The sequence below is a fragment of the Ascaphus truei genome, chromosome 4, assembly GCF_040206685.1.
Source record: "Ascaphus truei isolate aAscTru1 chromosome 4, aAscTru1.hap1, whole genome shotgun sequence".
In the NCBI taxonomy this organism is placed as follows: domain Eukaryota; kingdom Metazoa; phylum Chordata; class Amphibia; order Anura; family Ascaphidae; genus Ascaphus; species Ascaphus truei.
In genome coordinates this window covers 387361415-387379844 of record NC_134486.1, presented here as the reverse complement: position 1 = coordinate 387379844, position 18430 = coordinate 387361415, and the positions used below count along the sequence as shown (strand labels likewise).

Here is an 18430-nt window from a genome sequence, read left to right as displayed (position 1 = left end):
CTGACAAGCCCCGTTGCGTTTGCCTTCCCAGCCTGGGTTCATGCCTGGCTGACGGGCGGCTGATCTGTTAAATGATAATGATTAGGATTTAATAGGCTGCAATGCTTCGCGTGTCTACCAGATGGCATAAATTCATGAATTGTAATGCAGTATATATATATATACTGTGCAGTATTGCAGCCAGCGGGAATAAAATGCTTCAATCCCTGCTTGGAAAATACCTCAATGCACTCGGGCAGAAAACAGTCACAAACCTCAATACACCCGGGTATACCCGAATTCGTGGGACTAGCCGAGCTCGAATAAAGTGTGTCGCCAGTGTAGCTGTGTGTGCATACATATAGCGCACTAGGTATAGACATGGCCTTTAGCACTCATGGGAAGAGAGTTCACTTGTATCAGTAATGACTCATAAAACTTCGGTCTCGGTTTAGGCCACCGCTAAGTGTCCCGAACAGTTGCATAAATTTGTATTCATGCAACCGTCTCTCTTTCACATTTCCACACCTACCCACACCATTGATATACACTCCCACTCCACACACACTTTTTGTAAAGTGCTGTATACACTGTGGGCTCTTCATTCATTTATATTATCATACATATACATATACACACACACACACATTCTTACATCACTAACATTCAGGGACTATTTAACACCTAGTCATAAATCGCAGCTACACACGGGGGAGGGATAAGCACAGTTAACATTCCAAGAGACACTGTTTTTAAGTAAAACCCTTGCTTGCTTTATTCATTGTAACATCGCCGGAAGAAGAGATCCGTGTATCTCGAAAGCTCGCACAAATAAAAGCATTTCGTTAGCCACAGAACGGTATCGTCTATTCATTTTTGATTCTAAAGCTCGGCTAACACGGTACAGATACCTCTAGACACATATATATACACGTAAATATCACACACTGTAAGGGCCCGATTGTAAGACATTTTTGTTTTTTATAAAGGTAAGTTGAAAAATCCATACTCCCTTATAATTGGGCACTTCGGTGCGTGCTACCAACACTGCAGCTGTCTGCATATTATGAGTTATTATTGAAGTTAGCTGTAGTTAGAGGGCTGTGTTGTGTAATTCATGCAAAGATGTTTTTTGTCCACAATAGTTAATTTCTTTGCTCAAAAAAAAAATTGTTTCCTACTCGAGTCAAGTGGGCATTTCTATGTTTAAATATTGTTCCTTCTGTTTTAATTTCTATATAGATGTAATTATGGATCCAAATACTTTCTGCATCCCGGAAGAAATTCTGGAGGTGCCACGTGCTCCAGGTGAGCCGCTCACAGACTCTCGCTTACAATATCAGGGCCATTTAGCCTCCTTTATATAGCCTGTAACAGGATCTCTCGGCCCTTTCCTTGTGGGAACCCCCCCCCCCCCCCTCACATTGCGTGCACCTCTTGCCCTCACTTGGAATTGGAACCTCACTTGGCAGGACCATCTAACTTGGAAGCCGACTTGCTAGGAGAACAACTTTGCTACTCAACGTTACCCACACTCCTCGGCGACCCTGGCCTCACTGCCTCACCTCTCCCCCCACACCAACACCCCCCGTCCGACCAAAAGCAGCCGCTGCAGCCACTGCTCCTCGGCGCTGTCGGCCTCACCGCCTGACCTCTCCACCCACACCCACCCCCCGGTCACAGCACAAACAGCCGCCGCAGCCACCGCTCCTCGGCACCGGCAAGCTCACCGCCTCACCGCCTGACCTCTTCCCCCCCACAGCACAAAGTCACCGCCTCACCTCTCCCCACCGTCCCCCTCCCTGGCACAGCACAAGCAGCTGCCGCTCCTCGGCGGCGCCGGACTCACTGCCTCACCTCTCTCCCACCCCTGATTTTTTTTTGTTTTAACCACGGTTCCAGACTTTGTCTATTATTGGGTTACAGATGTACAATTCAGTGACATGTTATCTTGTCAGACAGTTCCTTTGGGTTCTGTGGATATGCACGAAAGTCTAACCTGTGATTTACAGGGAGAGTCTGAGCAAGATACTGCTGGTGAGTATAGAGAAACAAAATACATGACCTGTCTGTGTTTTGACATGTACATACATATGCTAAATATGTATATAGTTAACATCATGCGTGATGGAGCTAAACATGTATGTATAAAGTAAGTTTCACCTTCAGAGGGCAGGTGGTCTGACCACACCAGCGAACCCCCGGCACTTCTGTGTCATGTGATCTCCCCAAGAGCAGGCCCATTATTACACGACCAGGCCTCTGGTGCCACAAATGGCACCCAAGGCCGGGTCGTGTCATGTATAAGAAAGGGGGTTATAGTAGCGCCAACCATATAATGATGTAACAATAGGTATTCAGTCCCACACACAGTAAAGTCCTGCTGCCAGAGTTCTTAGAGGTGATTCACCGTCCTCTAAACAATTTCAGTCAAGGAAAAAAAGGAGATTCTCCGGCGCGTGGTTTCCACTCGTGTTTCCAGGACACATGAAATAAGAAATAAAGCAAAAACCCCAATGAGAAGTGGTCAGAGTAAAACAAAATATAACTTGTGTTAATTCATGTAAGAAAATACACTCACATCAAGAAGTGGCTCTTTTGAAGGGATGGGAAAAAGCTCCTGATGATCAGATCGTTGCTGGGACGGAGCCTTCACTGATCACAGCAAACCCAGTGAATCAGATTGGGCAGCAACCACAACAGGCATCATCAGGAACTTTTTCCCATCCCTTCAAAAGAGCCGCTTCTTGATGTGAGTGTATTTTCTTACATGAATTAACACAAGTTATAGTTTGTTTTACTCTGACCACTTCTCATTGGGGTTTTTGCTTTATTTCTTATTTCATGTGTCCTGGAATCACGAGTGGAACCACGCGCCGGAGAATCTCCTTTTTTTTTCCTGGTCGTGTCATGTGTCTGCTCTTAGAAAACGAGAAAGTATCACGTGATCGCTCAGTCACTGGTGACTGAAGAGGAATCTTCTTCCGTTCCTCTTACTGTAAGATCCACTTCACAGGAGCGCAGAACGGGATCCCCCCTACAAAAACGAGCAATTAGATTAGGACTTGTTAACTACATCATGGGGCCCCTGGAGTGCCAGACCATGACGTAGTAGCTACGACCTTGGGCACCCAAAGAGTTAATAGAGGAAAAAGGACAGTAACACATTTCAGAGACTGTGTCATAAGGTATGTGTATGCACTGCGAATCCTAGTCACTGCTATGAATAAGTCTGTGCATTATGTATGTCACCCAGCTGCAAAACCGTCGCATAAAATAGCACAGACAAAATCCTGTTAAAACCAGTGCTAAAAATATTATTTAATGGCTTTTATTTGGATTTTAAAAATATTTGGTTTAAATATATACTAATAAATTATATATACAGTTCAACCTCTTTATAACGCTGTGCTTGGGGTCCAAAGAATCACATAGCGCTATAAGCAGATCGAAATAATGTACAATTGTATACATTGTACAATAAAGTATTTAAGTATTCATAAATATGAAAATTGGGAGCCACGCTTGCATCGCGCTATAAGCGGATTCGCGTTGTAACGGATCGCGTTATAACGGGATTGAGCTGTATATATTTTACAAATCTGTCAAAAGAAAGTTATAGGACTTCTACAAACAACAGAACAGTTTGTCACTTCTTCCTTAATCTTTCAATCATAAACTGTCACGGCTGTGTTTTATAATACTGTGGTACAGGATGCTTATATGTTTCTTAATTTTTGGCTTTTGAATTTGAGAGTGCAAATTAGGAAATACTGTACATTAGTTTGCAATTTAATACATAACCGATGGAGACTTTTTTTGGTTGAATCCAAATAGTCTTGTCTGGGGGAAGACATATAATGTCCTTTTTAATGTTGTTTTTTTTAATGACAATAGAATATTTATGGGAATTATTTTTCCACTCAAGTATATCTTGTCTTTTGTTTCTATGTGCTTTTATTTATTTATTTTACTCGTAGAAAATGGAGATGTATTCCCCATGAGTGCTGACGTTCCCAAGATTGAGTGTGTCAGGACTCGGGGCACACGCCGCCCTCGGCGCTGCCCTTCCTTACCTGTACCACTGGCTACGGTCTCCTCCGTCCCTGCTCGGCGCCTTGGTCCGCTCCTCTGCCACATCACCCCCCCACCCCCCCGCGGCGTGCACGCACGCCACCGACGCCGGACTCGTGGTCGCTCCACTTACAGGGCGCGTGTCGCGCAACTTAGTTTATGCACTGCACCGGCCGGATAACTCCGCCCCCCGGCCATCTCCGCTCTCAGGCTCAGCTCCTCCCACCATCCTCCGGCAACAAACCAGGCCATTAACTCCTGCCATATCACAAAGGGCTCCTGGGCGCGCCTCTGCTCTGCCCCTTCCTCCCATTGGTCCTCCTCACTTTATAACCCCTGTGTTGCCTCTCCAACCTCACTCTGCATAGTTTGTCTGCCTTGTCCTGTTACTCACTGTGCCCAGCTCTCTCAGTTCCAGCTTCGTTACCGAATCGGCTTGTCTTCCTCCCCTCTCTGGCTCTATGACCCCGGCTTCCACTTGACCAACCTTACCTCTCGGATCCCTTGAACTCGGCACCTGGACCTCCACTTCCCGGAATTCTGTTATCCTCGACCTCTGGCTTCGGACCTTACTTCGGCACCTTCTCTACGCCCGGATCTGGAAAGTACTTTACCTACCCTGGTACCCCTGAACTTGTCCATACAACCAATCCACACTCCAGGCACGCTCTCACTACTGCGGGTGCGTGGTTACTCACTTTCCACCTCAGTATTGGGGGTTAGTCTGGTCTGCGGCAGAACAGCGTGACATTATGTAGAGCCCAACCGACGCAGACACCCCCCTGGACATGAACCAAATACCGACGGCACTGGCACAACATTGTCAGACTCTTGGAGACCAAGTAGCCACCCTCACGCAGCAACTCTCAAATCTTACACTCCAGGAGATACCCACCAGAGTACCACGCACTCCGCGCCTCACCCCGCCCATTCGTGAAGGGGCTACCGCCTCGGAACCTAAAATTCCTGCACCCAAGTCATACTCCGGAGACCCCCAGGCTTGTCGTGGGTTCCTGACCCAGTGTGAGATCCAATTTGAACTGACCCCTAGTCACTTCACCTCTGACCGCTCCAAGGTGGGCTATATTTTTTCTCTTTTGACAGGAAGTGCCCTGGCCTGGGCCTTTCCCATCTGGGACATACGGCCTGAGCTTACCACAGATTACCCCGCTTCAAGAGGGAGTTCCAACAGGTGTTCGATACTCCGTCTCGCTCGGATACTGCAGCTTCTGCTCTCATGTACCTGGTCCAGGGTCGTAGGTCCGTAGCGAAATACGCTTTAGAATTTCAGACTATCGCGACGGAGATCTGGTGGAACGAGGAGGCTCTGATTGCTGTATTCTGGCAGGGGTTGTCTGAACTGGTGAAGGACGAACTCACGTCCAACCAGAGTCCCTGGAGGAGTTGATTTCTCTTTGCATACGGGTTGACCAGCACCTGCAACAGAGACGACACGAACGCCAGCATCCCCGGTTAGTTACTCCTGTATCCTTCCCGGTTCCTCCCATGTCTTTCAGGAGCCCTCCGGCGATCCTACCACCTCCTGACACTTCCGAACCTATGCAGATTGGCAGTCAGCAACTTCGGGGTGCGGAGAGGATTCGTCGTAGGAATGAGGGTCTTTTCTTTTACTGTGGGTCCCCAGAGCATCAGGTACGCGCTTGTCCGCTGAGGCCGGGAAACGAAGATACCCAGTGAGTAATGTGGGGCTCTCCCTGGGTACGATCACTTCTCGCCCCCTTTCCAAGGAAGAATCCCCTAAAAGGATTATGTTACCGATTACCCTGGAGGGTACGGATTTCCTGGTTTCCACCTCGGCCTTCCTCGAATCGGGATCCGGAGGGAATTTCATTGACCAGAGGTTCGCCACCTTGAATAACATTCCCATGATCCAGAAGAAGTCACCCATAGGCTTGGAGGCCATCAACGGACGCCCTCTACAGCCGGCTTTCATCTCGCTGGAGACTCCTCTACTTACCTTGTCCACGAAGGACGGCCATAGCGAACGCCTCTCGTTTGATGTTTTCCACTCCCCCATGGTCCAAGTGATCCTCGGCCTGCCCTGGCTCCAGAAGAACAACCCGCGTATTGATTGGACGGACCGGGTTCCTATCCAGTGGCAAGCTTTCCCGGAACAAGACATTCCCGCTACCCTTCTTGCCGGCCTGAAAATACCTCCTCCTCTTCCCTCTACTCTTCCGGAAGCATACACGGACTTCTGGGATGTTTTCAGCAAGACCTACTCCGATCTCTTACCTCCGTATCGCCCATACGACTGTCTGATCGAGCTGGTTCCTGGGGCGATCTTGCCCAAATCCAAGACTTATCCCCTATCCGTTCCTGAGACCACCGCCATGGCGGACTACATTCAGGAGAATCTGCAGAAAGGTTTTATACGGCACTCTACCTCCCCCGACGGCGCGGAGTTCTTCTTCGTGAAAAAAAAGGACGGCACGCTTAGACCTTGTATTGATTACAGAGGTCTTAACCGCATTACAGTTAAAAATCGATACCCGCTCCCACTTATCTCAGAGCTGTTTGACAGACTACAAGGATCCACCATTTTTTCCAAGCTTGATCTGAGAGGGGCTTACAACCTCATCCGCATTCGGGAGGGGAACGAGTGGAAGACCGCATTTAACACACGCAGCGGGCACTATGAGTACCTGGTTATGCCCTTCGGCCTTTGCAATTCCCCAGCTGTCTTCCAGGACTTTATGAACGAGGTCTTCCGGGACATACTTAATGTTTTGTGATCATCTACTTGGACGACATACTGATCTTTTCCAAGACCCTTCAAGAACATGTAATACACACCAGGCTCGTGCTTACCCGCCTTCGTCTCAATCATCTCTATGCCAAACTTGAGAAATGTCTGTTCCACCAGAGGTCCACAGCCTTCCTTGGTTACATTATCTCTGACAAAGGCTTCAGCATGGATCCGGAGAAACTAAAGGCCATACTGGATTGGCCCCAGCCCAATACATTGAAGGCCATCCAACGCTTCCTCGGATTCGCCAATTATTACATAAAGTTCATTCAGGATTTTTCCTCCATTGTAGCCCCCATCACTGACCTCACAAAGAAAGGAGCGGACCCCTCCACTTGGCCGCCCGAGGCTACCACTGCTTTCGAGACCCTCAAACGCACCTTCGTTTCCCCACCTATCCTTCGCCATCCTGACACTTCTTTCCCCTTTATATTCGAGGTGGACGCTTCGGAGTCAGGAGCCGGTGCAGTACTCTCCCAAAGAACAGGACCTCAAGATAAATTGCATCCTTGCGGATTTTTTTCTAAAAAAAAATTCTCCGGCCGAGAGAAACTATGATGTCGGTAACCGAGAGCTTTTGGCCATCAAGATGGCCCTTCTAGAATGGAGACACCTTCTCGAAGGTACGAGGGTACCCATTTCCATCCTTACGGACCATAAAAACTTGTTAAATATTGAGGGAGCTCGCCGTTTGGGGTCGCGGCAGGCCCGGTGGGCACTATTCTTCTCAAGGTTCAATTATGTTCTATCCTATATACCTGGGACCAAGAATGTTAAGGTCGATGCCTTGTCTCGGCAATTCTCCCCAGAGGAGAGGTCGGAAGAGATCCCTGAAACCATTCTACCGGCCAAATTTATCATTTCTGCTAATTCTTTTGATATTCTGAACGAAATCATCAAAGCTCAAACTCAGATTCCCACAGACGTAGAGGTTCAGGAGGGTACTTTGTACGCACCGCCACAATTCAGGCAGAAGATTCTGGAATGGGGCCATTCCTCAAGGACTGCGGGTCACCCCGGTTTTAAGAAAACCCTGCATCTCGTTGGAAGGACTTTCTGGTGGCCCAAGATGGGTAGTGAGGTTCAGGAGTTCACCAGTGCCTGCTCGACTTGCGCCCAAAATAAGACCGCTCAGCACAAACCTCCGGGTCTACTGCTTCCCTTACCCATCCCCGAACGTCCACGGACACACATCTCCATGGATTTCATTGTTGAACTTCCACCCTCTAAGGGTATGACCACCATACTCGTCGTCGTGGATCGCTTCACGAAACAGGCACACTTCATCCCGCTCAAGGCCCTTCCTTCTCCAGTTCTGGCGGACATTTTCTCCAAAGAAGTCTTTAGACTCCACGGTATTCCCATGTCCATTGTGTCCAACAGGGGTTCTCAATTTATTTCCAAATGCTGGCGCTCCTTCTCTAAATCAGTCGGTATCACCCTCTCCTTCTCCTCCGGCTACCACCCTCAAACCAACGGGCAGACTGAGAGGATGAACCAAAATCTTGAACAATATCTACGTTGTTTTGTATCTGAGGCCCTCGACGATTGGTCGGATTTACTACCCTGGGCAGAATCTGCGATCAATTCACACAAGAATGAATCTACCCAAGAATCTCCATTTTTTGCAATTATGGTTTCCACCCCGCTCGTCTTCCCATCTCCAGTAGTCATTCAGGGGTACCAGCTGCCGATACACGGATATCCGTCCTTCAACACTCCTGGAGGAGGATTCAATCGGCACTCGCTGACGCTTTCCAGAGGTACAAACGTCAACCCGATCGGCATCGTCAGGAGGCACCTGAATACAAGCCAGGGAGCAAGGTGTGGCTCTCTGCCAAGAACATCCACCTGAAGACTCCCACCCCGAAACTGTCCCCAAAATTCCTGGGACCCTTCGAGGTTCTCGAGCGCATTAACCCAGTCACTTACCGGTTACAATTTCCTCCGACCATGAGAATTTCCACGGCTTTCCATGTTTCCTTGCTCAAACCCTACATCAAGAGCACTCACTTCCCGTCCGAAGACCCAAGACCTAAACCCATCTCCATACAGGGACAACCTGAATTCGAGGTCCAAGCCATCCTGGATTCTCGTTTTTCCAGAGGTCGTTTACAGTTCCTGATTCATTGGAAGGGGTATGGTCCGGAAGAACATACCTGGGTCCCTTTGGATCAGATTCATGCTCCAGTGTTGCTTAGACGCTTCCATCTCAAATTCCCCCACAAGCCTTGGATGGATCGTCCTGAGGCCGATCCTCGAGGGGGGGTACTGTCAGAACTCGGGGCACACGCCGCCCTCGGCGCTGCCCTTCCTTACCTGTACCGCTGGCTGCGGTCTCCTCCGTTCCTGCTCTGCGCCTCGGTCCGCTCCTCCGCCCCCCCGTGGTGTGCACGCACGCCACCGACGCTGGACTCGTGGTCGCTCCGCTTACAGGGCGCGTGCCGCGCAACTTAATTTATGCACTGAACCGGCTGGATAACTCCGCCCCCCGGCCATCTCCGGTCTCAGGCTCAGCTCCTCCCACCATCCTCCGGCAACAAACCAGGCCATTAACTCCTGCCCTATCACATAGGGCTCCTGGGCGCGCCTCTGCTCTGCCCCTTCCTCCCATTGGTCCTCCTCACTTTATAACCCCTGTGTTGCCTCTCCAACCTCGCTCTGCATAGTTCGCCTGCCTTGTGCTGTTACTCACTGTGCCCAGCTCTCTCTCTCAGTTCCAGCTTCGTTACCGAATCGGCTTGTCTTCCTCCCCTCTCTGGCTCTATGACCCCGGCTTCCACTCGACCACGCTTACCTCTCGGATCCCTTGAACTCGGCACCTGGACCTCCACTTCCCGGAATTCTGTTATCCTCGACCTCTGGCTTCGGACCTTACTACGGCACCTTCTCTACGCCCGGATCTGGCAAGTACTTTACCTACCCTGGTACCCCTGACCTTGTCCATACAACCAATCCACACTCCAAGCACGCTCTCACTACTGCGGGTGCGTGGTTACTCACTTTCCACCTCAGTATTGGGGGTTAGTCTGGTCTGCGGCAGAACAGCGTGACAGAGTGTTACGGGGCCCAACATGCAACAGAACAGGGTACTACAAACATCAAATTGCAGTTTTGCTTTTTGGATGCCACAGGAAACCCCGTTTGATGTCACGGGAACACCCCTTACAGGGCCATATCCCCACAGGCTTCCCCATCGTTCGTCTATGATCAGTGAGCGTAGAGAACACTGGGCACGATAAGAATTAGAATGTATTATTTCATTTACACTAAAAGTGTGTGTGTATACACAGAATACATGACCTGTCTGTGTTTCGACATGTACATACATATACTAAATATGTATATAGTTAACATATATATGTATGTATGGATACATTTTGCTTTCTATTTGCTTTCTCCAATGTAAAACGTGAGTAATTCACAATCTTTTAGTTAGCCATAGATATGAAGTACTGTAGACCACTTTTTTTTATAAAGTATCTTTATATTAGGGTGTTTACAAATACATTTCATCATATTACATTTACATGTACATGGAACATCATATAATATACTACAGTATTGTCACATATATTTGTCCTCTTTTTCTCTCTAGAGCAACTGTTTAGAAAACTTCGGAGCTTGTCCTTTATTACTTTGTATATCAGGGTTCTCCACATTTTACCTAATTTCTTCGGCTTAATATCACATGTTGCAATACATATTTGCTATACCCATTTTTATTTATTTTTTATTCTCAAACTTGGAACCAGTCTTGATCTAGTAGATCTTGACCATTTAACTCAAAACCTTGTTTCATAGCTTTTCTGTGACTCCCGCCCTTTCGATTGATTATCATAGCTCCCCTATTTTGGTTGATCTTAATTATCCAAGGTTCAGTATTGGCAAATATCATGGGAAGGGGGTGTCTTACCCAGCTAACTTTCGTAACTTCCTTAATATATTGCTGGACCTGTGTCCATAACTCATTAATTTCTTTGTATGTCCAGAGACAGTGTTTGAGGTTAGCTTTAGGGAGGTTGCATTAAGGGCATTTCGTTGTCCGCTTCTATATTCGTTATTTGAGTTGACCACTTTTAAAGAGGCAATCCCTCCTAGGAGAAAAATGTCCTAATAGCAGTGACATGTTAAAGGAGTTACACCCCTTTACTTTCGCAATTTAACTTTTTGGAGCGTCAGTCCAAACACTTTGTCCTGGGTGTTCTCCTTGTGCTGGACTGCATAAATCTTATACTGGTGAACTCCCCAGCTTCGGAAGCTATTTCTTACCAAATTTGACTTAGATGCAGTGCTATTTAAGTTCCCTTTGGGCGCGAGGAAACTGCTGATGAACAGAGCCCGAATGCGGACCGATTTGCGGTCCCCTGTGCCCAAAAGCCCAGTAATGCTGGCTGGCTGCCTTCGAGGGTAAATGCAGCAGTGATGGGTAAATGCAGCATGCTTCTTAATGGGACTAATGCGTTAATCCTACCAGGCCGCCACCAGTCTAAGAGCTGCACAGAGAGATCAGAGAGAAGCAGACCCTCTCTCTGTGTCTCCCCGCACAGCTCATACAGCAGATGGCACTATTTTTATTTTTAGCACATAGGATCCCCTGCTTCCCGAGGTACAGGCCTCCATATGAGGTGGCAGTATCTCCTGCAAGTTTAAATCTCCCGCGTCATGGCTTACGTGACCGGGACTTTTAAACAGCCCCAGATACCGGCACCCTATATGGGAGGCCTGTGCATCGTAAAGCAAGGGGTCCCTGTACCTGAAATCAATGCGGTTCAGCTCAAGAGACTCCCTGCTTCAATCTTATATACTAAAAATAAACTAAAAGCAAAGCTTCATTACCTTAGTGGCTAACCGCTAATGTAATGAAGAGGTTGTGACTGTGGTTACCTATACCCTCAATGGGGGCACAGATAACTACATTGGCAATCAATGGACATCATAGTTAATAAATTCCGGGCTGAAGACTCATCCTCCTCATCCAACTGCGGCACCGATAACCTCTTGACCTACGAAGCAATTATCCTCACTTGACCCACGAAGCAATGATCCTCAGCTTGCATTAAAATTAAACAAACCCAAAAACAGAAAAAACAATCCATGCCCGATTGGCACAAAAATAAATCAAGGTTGATGCGCAGAAGTTCAGAATCCTTTGTTGCTTGGAGAGAAGTCACGGGTGAATAGAACTTCTTTTCTTCTTTCTGGGAGGTGTTGACACCTCCACTTGCTATCAAATGAGACGTGACAGGCCTTACATAAGGCCTGTGACGTCACTTTTGACAGACATATGGTACAGCCACCAATCGGATTGGTGATCAATTGGTCATTGGGCATCTATTTTGGCAGAGAATGGCTTCCCTACCAAACTTCTATAAGGCCTATCACGTCTCATTTGGCAGGAAGTGGAGGAGGTGTCAACACGTCCCAGAAAGAAGAAAAGAAGATCTACTGACCGGTGAATTCTCTCCAAGCGACGGAGGATCCTGGACTTATTTGTATCAACCTTAATTTATTTTTGTGCCATCGGGCATGGATGATTTTTTTCTGTTTTTTGGATTTATTTTTTTATGATTGATTTTTTTATTTTGTGTGTTTATTTATTTTAGTGGAAGGTGTTGACCCCTTAATTACCATACCACCTTTACTAGATGTTGGTGCCACTGAGGAGGAGGATGACGAGAATGGCCTTCATCCTGGCAGGGGTAAGTGCTACTTTTATTTACTATATTGATACTTCAATGCCAATGCCAATGTGGGTATCTGTGCCCCCGTTGAGAGCAGACATCGTGACAATCAATGAATTATATGGCTATTGTTTGATTTCATTTTAATGGATACTGTATTTTATTGTAGTTTGTAATGTGTATTTTGTTAAGCTTCTCAATGGGTAAAAGTGCTATTAGCCATATCTGGCTAATAGGGCTATTGCTCATTACTGTTTGTGGTGGGGGTGGTGTTTGTTGGTAGTAGTGGTGGTGGGGGGGGTTGTTGATGGAGGTAGTTGCCCCTGGGGAGGGTGGTTAGTCCCTTCATTACCTCAGCAGTTAGCCACTAAGGTAATGAAGCTTTGCTTTTAGTATATTTTTATTTTTAGTACATAGGATTGAAACAGGGGGTCTATGGAGCTGAACCGCATTGATTTCAGGTCCAGGGACCCACTGCTTCCCGAGGTACATGCCTCCATATAGGGTGCCAGCATCTGGAGTTGTTTATATGTCCCGGTCACGTGGGCTGTGACGCGGGAGATTCAAACTTGTAGGAGATACCAGCACCCCATATAAAGGCCTGTACCTCGGGAAGCAGGGGGTCCCTGGACCTGAAATCAACGCAGTTCAGCTCCAGAGATACCCTGCTTCAATACTATGTGCTCATAATAATAATACAAATAATGAGATCTGCTGGAAGAGCTGTGTGGGGAGACAGAGTGAGGGACCGCTTCTCTCTTATCTCTGCGCAGCTCTTACAGACTGGTGCGGCCCGGTAGGATTAACACTACGCGCGTCCCATTCAGAGTCGGGGATCCCTGCTGCGTTAATACTTCTGGGAACTTCCGTTTTCTGGGCCGTGATCGCTCTTGGCTGCACTTGGGCTGTGCTCCACCCGCTCCAAGTGCCGCACGGGGAAACTAGAATAGCGCCACATCTATATCCCATGATGCAAAAAAAATTGATCCTGCTAGTCAGTGAGGCAGTAACGTTGTCTCGTAGCCATTTTGGAAATGGGTTCTTTTCATCAACAAAAAAACATTTGTTCCTGCAGGAGAAACCCCTTTGTTGGTATACTTGGACTTTGTGGGTGATATTGTTGCTTCAAATTTGTGTTCTCCGTACAGTGTTGGTGAATCCTACAAACGTCTCTGCAATATCTTTGGACTTCCATAGTTAAACAGCTGCTTATATTGAGTGTTGTGTGAGATCGGGGAGGGATTTAGTAATTACTAGTTTCTTCAATAAGTTGTCCCACAATTGTACTGTTCTGATCAGATAATCTTTCTATAATGTTCCAACTTCCCAACCTTTTTGCTGTTTAATTGCGCTGATGATTTCCAAGATGTGAAAGTGATTTTAAGTTTGCATTCAGCTTCTGGGCATGACTCGTTTTGCTTCTACCCAGAATGTTTTTTTTATCCATCAAATATCCATCTACTATGAAAATAGATATAGGATCCGCGCTCGTACTGTAACAAATGTGTATCTGAAATCCCCTTGCAGCCGTCAGCAGGAGTACTCCAGTGATTCCTATGTGAGAGCTCCCAAAGGAGGTCTCACAAACAAACATAGACTAGAAAAAGCAAAACACGCACTGAGGATTAGCTGGAATATACTTTGCATTTAAAAAGTCAGCTGGAAGGACAGCCTATTAAAACAATAACAAAAATACAAACAAAACGTACATAAGTGTACAATAAGGTGGTGTAAATAGATCATGAGATGCGGGATGAAAATGTTAAAAAAAAATTATTTGATATTCTAATTTACACATAAGGTAGTTTATTAATTTAACTACTTTGGAAGTTGAGGATTCATCTTTCATGTATCTTGCACATTTATGCACTAATTTACTCTACACCTATTGTAATGTCTTTATTACAGAATTGCACTATTAATTTCAAGCAACAATTCTGCTTGATCGATTTCATTATTTATATAATACACTATAGTAATTGCTAATATTATATGTTTTCCCTACACCCATTTGTTCCATTTCCCCCATCCCCCCTTCCTTCCCCGTTTCCTACATTCCCCTTTCATTTAATTGTATGATTGTTATATTCCATTGGTCATTCACATACGTTTGTTTTATGTAGGCATATTTTTAGTTGCCATTTGAGTCGCTTTTAACTTATTGGTACAATTTCGATGTGATGCATTTCGATTGGATCCAAGGGGCTACAGTAGTAAAACACATGATTGTAACCTCTAGATGTAACCCCTGATGAAGTGTGGAATGCGTAGGCCACGTGAGGTTGCTGATTGCGTACCCATTGGTGGCCTCACAGACCGGTTGAGAGAGGTTTGGAGTTGCATCTGACTTGCCGTGTTCGTGGTCAGGACCAACTGACTTGCTGCGCACAACGTCTTTTCATCTCCCTATCTGCGTACACCACTTTATTGTGCACTTCTGTAAGTTTTTGCTATTTTTTAAATTAATATGCTGTCCTTCCAGAGGACTTTTTAAATACAAAATATATTCCAACTGATCCTCAGTGCGCTTTTCCCTTTTCTCTTCCATCTGTTATGGGTTTGCTTCTGTGGGTCACTTTATTCAGATACATAACACACTTAGTTGTGCACATGACTTCACTTGCAGGTTCATCTGTGTTTATGAAGTGTACAATATTGGTGGACTACAGTGAGGATGTCTGCAGGAGTGATGCTTGGGAGCTAGAAGCTGATATTCTGGAGAACCCAGAGAAGCAAGGTAAGCCTTATACACAGTGCATTTCCTCTACAGCAGAAATACCCTAAGCCAGGAGTGGCTAACTCCAGTCCTCAAGGGCCACCAACAGATATTTTGTTAACTGTCCTTCTAGAAATAGTTTGTGGGAAGACCTCAGATTTTGCTGTGGAAAACGTGGTTCTTCAGTTCAATCAAAAAACGCCGCTCGCGAATGAAGCACTGAGCTCGGAAAAAACGGCAGAGCGAGGTATTGTTTAGATTGAGCTGTTTAGATGAGACGTTTTGGGGGGACATTCAAAGCATCAATTCACATTGCTTGTTTGTTCCCAAGGGTTATAACAAAGGAGCCATTTGTTGCATCTTTTGATCAAAAAAAAAAATTAAAGCCTGCTAACCAATTGGCAAAAAGGGAGAAAACATCTGGGTGTCAGTCTAAACGCCGCTCTCCACTGAACAGGCGGGGGAAATAACAAGACTTGTGCACTCTATTTTCCTTCATAAAGCTAAAGGAAGCTCGTTACTGGCATCTGCCAGTTTCTAATTGCATTGGCCACAGATAACATTATGCTTCATTCATTTAACCATTTAGGTACATTCACATATTTCACGAAGTTTAGTCCATAGGACAATAAGAAAAGGTATCTGCTGAAATGGAGTTTACCTTGATGGGGTTAACACGCTTAATCATTTTTTTGATCTAAACATACAACAAAATGACTCCTTTGTCATGTAGAATTTCACTAATAAATTGCAAGGCAATTGGAGAGGAGCGCAGGATTTCTGTATTTGTTTTCCATAAATGTATTGTATTGTATGTCTTTATTTATATAGCGCCATAAATGTACATAGCGCTTCACAGTAGTAATACATATCATATAAATAACAAATAATATAAATAACAGATCATGGGAATAAGTGCTTCAGACATACTGTAAAAGTAACATTAAGGAAGGTGTCCCTGCTCCGAGGAGCTTACAATCTAATTGGTAGGTAGGGAGAACGTACAGAGACAGTAGAAGGGAATTCTAGTAAGTGCGTCTGCAGGGGGCCAAGCTTTATGTATCATGTGTCCATGATTATCCAGTACTATTCATATGCTTCTTTAAGCAGATGTGTCTTAAGGTGAGTCTTAAAGGTGGATAGCGAGGGGGCTAGTCGGGTATTGAGGGGAAGGGCATTCCAGAGGTGTGGGGCAGAAAGTGAGAAAGGTTTAAGGCGGGAGAGAGCTTTAGATACAAAGGGGTTAGAAAGAAGACATTCTTGAGAAGAACGCAAGAGTCGGGACGGTGCATAGCGAGAAATTAGGGCTGAGATGTAAGGAGGGGCAGAAGAATGTAAAGCTTTAAAAGTGAGCAGGAGAATTGAGTGTGAGATACGGGATTTAATCGGAAACAAGGAGAGGGATTTCAGGAGGAGAGATGCGGAGACAGATTTAGGAAAGAGTACAGTGATTCTGGCAGCAGCGTTTAGGATAGATTGTAGGGGAGACAGGTGAGAGGCAGGAAGGCCGGACAGCAGGAGATTGCAGTAATCGAGACGTGAGAGAATGAGGGCCTGAGTCAGAGTTTTAGCAGTTGAGTAACAGAGGAAAGGGCGTATCTTTGTGATATTGCGGAGGAAAAAGCGACAAGTTTTAGAAACGTTTTGAATATGAGAGGAGAATGAGAGAGAGGAATCAAGTGTGACCCCTAGGCAGCGTGCTTGGGCTACTGGGTGAATGATCGTATTTCCAATAGCAATGTGGAAGGAGGTAGTAGGGCCAGGTTTGGGAGGAAGTATAAGGAGCTCTGTTTTTGCCATGTTAAGTTTCAGTCGGTGGATGGCCATCCAGGATGATATTCCAGAGAGGCATTCAGAAACTTGTAAGGCCAATTCTAGGTGATAGTACAGAGCCCTGCTGACAGTAAGTATCTCAGTAAGTAGGGAGTCCCCTGAGTGGAAATGAATGCGGTTCAGCTGCATATACCCACACTTGAAGCAGTGTTTCTCACACCTTTCCTCTGGGCCCTCAGCCAGAACAGGCTTTTGAGACAACATCCAACATTCTATTCATATGCAAACCAAGTGCCGTGGTTATTCTTAAAACCTGGTGGGTCTGCTGGTTCTTGAGGAGAGGTTTGAGAACCACCAAGTTACAATAAGTGTGCTTGTTTTTGTTTGATATATACTGTATATATATATAATTATTTTTTATGGCTATACAGTGCTGCCTGATTGCCGGCCAGAGGCTGCAGCTTCCCTGCTGTCCATGTGCAGAATGGAAGAGGTTCTCCCAATCGAGACTTCTGACTGTGAACACAAACAAGTTTCTGAAAATGAGCCAGAAACTCCCGAACAGACAGTTAAGGAGGAGGAGCCTTGAAGCAGGATGGAGGATGTAACCCTAATTCACACCAAACTGCTGAAGCCAGAAATCAGGGGGAGCACACTGCTTGTTTGGTGTTGCCTGCCTCTCTTTATGTTCATAATGAGTGAAAGTTGTATAATGATTATATACATCATTCTCTGTAAGTCTTTGTAAGCACTCATAATGTTTTGTCTAATCGTATTACTCACAGCAGGTGACATTTATTTTTTCTAAATAGAGCACTTACAATACTATTATATTTTGTTTGGAATATAAAATAAGCGTAATCGTTACTTCACTAAAGTTGTACGGAATATTTTTGTAATGGTGTAAATTTAATTTCAACTGTTCCTTGCATGCTGTTTCTATTGGAAACATGATTTAAGCGAGGCGTGAAAGTACAGTAAAGGACTGAAAGTGGAGAACTTTGCATATAAATCAGATAAAAGTTATAGGTTGTTAAAAACATGGTTGTGTAGCATGTGGGGACTGTATGATGACTGGCCTGCTGGTGCAAAGGGTAACATATACTGTATGTTGCAAGGTGTAGGGCAGGAGTGGCCAATTTTTGTCCTCAAGGGCCACCAACAGGTATGGGTCTAAGTATTCCTACTTCAGCACAGGTAGCTCAATCGTTGACTGAGCCACCTATGCTGAAGCAGGGATATCCTTAAAACGTGACCTATTCGTGGCCCTTGAGGACTGGGGTTGGCTACCCCTGGTGTAGCGGCTTGCACATGGTGGGAAAGTAGCTTGAATTGTTCCTGATTTGTGCATTGGGTCATACGGACAAGGAAAGCCGCAGGGACTTGATGAGTGAAATAGATCATTATCCAAGGCTGAGGCCTTTTTTTGTTTGT

At 45.9% G+C, this 18430-nt stretch overlaps 1 protein-coding gene across 12 annotated transcripts in view; it reads left to right on the top strand.

The window, feature by feature from the left end:
- The window catches only part of TDRD6 (tudor domain containing 6), a 115810-nt gene that overhangs the window by 40185 nt on the left and 57195 nt on the right, over nt 1-18430 (top strand). For 2 of the 12 annotated variants that reach the window (XM_075598514.1, XM_075598511.1), the window contains 6 exons: nt 1222-1287; nt 1906-2016; nt 12430-12525; nt 15134-15244; nt 15357-15470; nt 17428-18148. The exons of 6 other annotated variants lie outside the window; for them this stretch is intronic. In XM_075598514.1, the coding sequence (XP_075454629.1) occupies nt 1222-1287; nt 1906-2016; nt 12430-12525; nt 15134-15244; nt 15357-15470; nt 17428-17585 (656 nt within the window). In that variant the 3' untranslated portion in view covers nt 17586-18148. Of the gene's footprint in view, nt 1-1221; nt 1288-1905; nt 2017-12429; nt 12526-15133; nt 15245-15356; nt 15471-17427; nt 18149-18430 lie in introns of those variants that run through there. 4 more of the 12 variants (XM_075598519.1, XM_075598517.1, XM_075598515.1 and 1 more) reach the window with 4 other exon arrangements.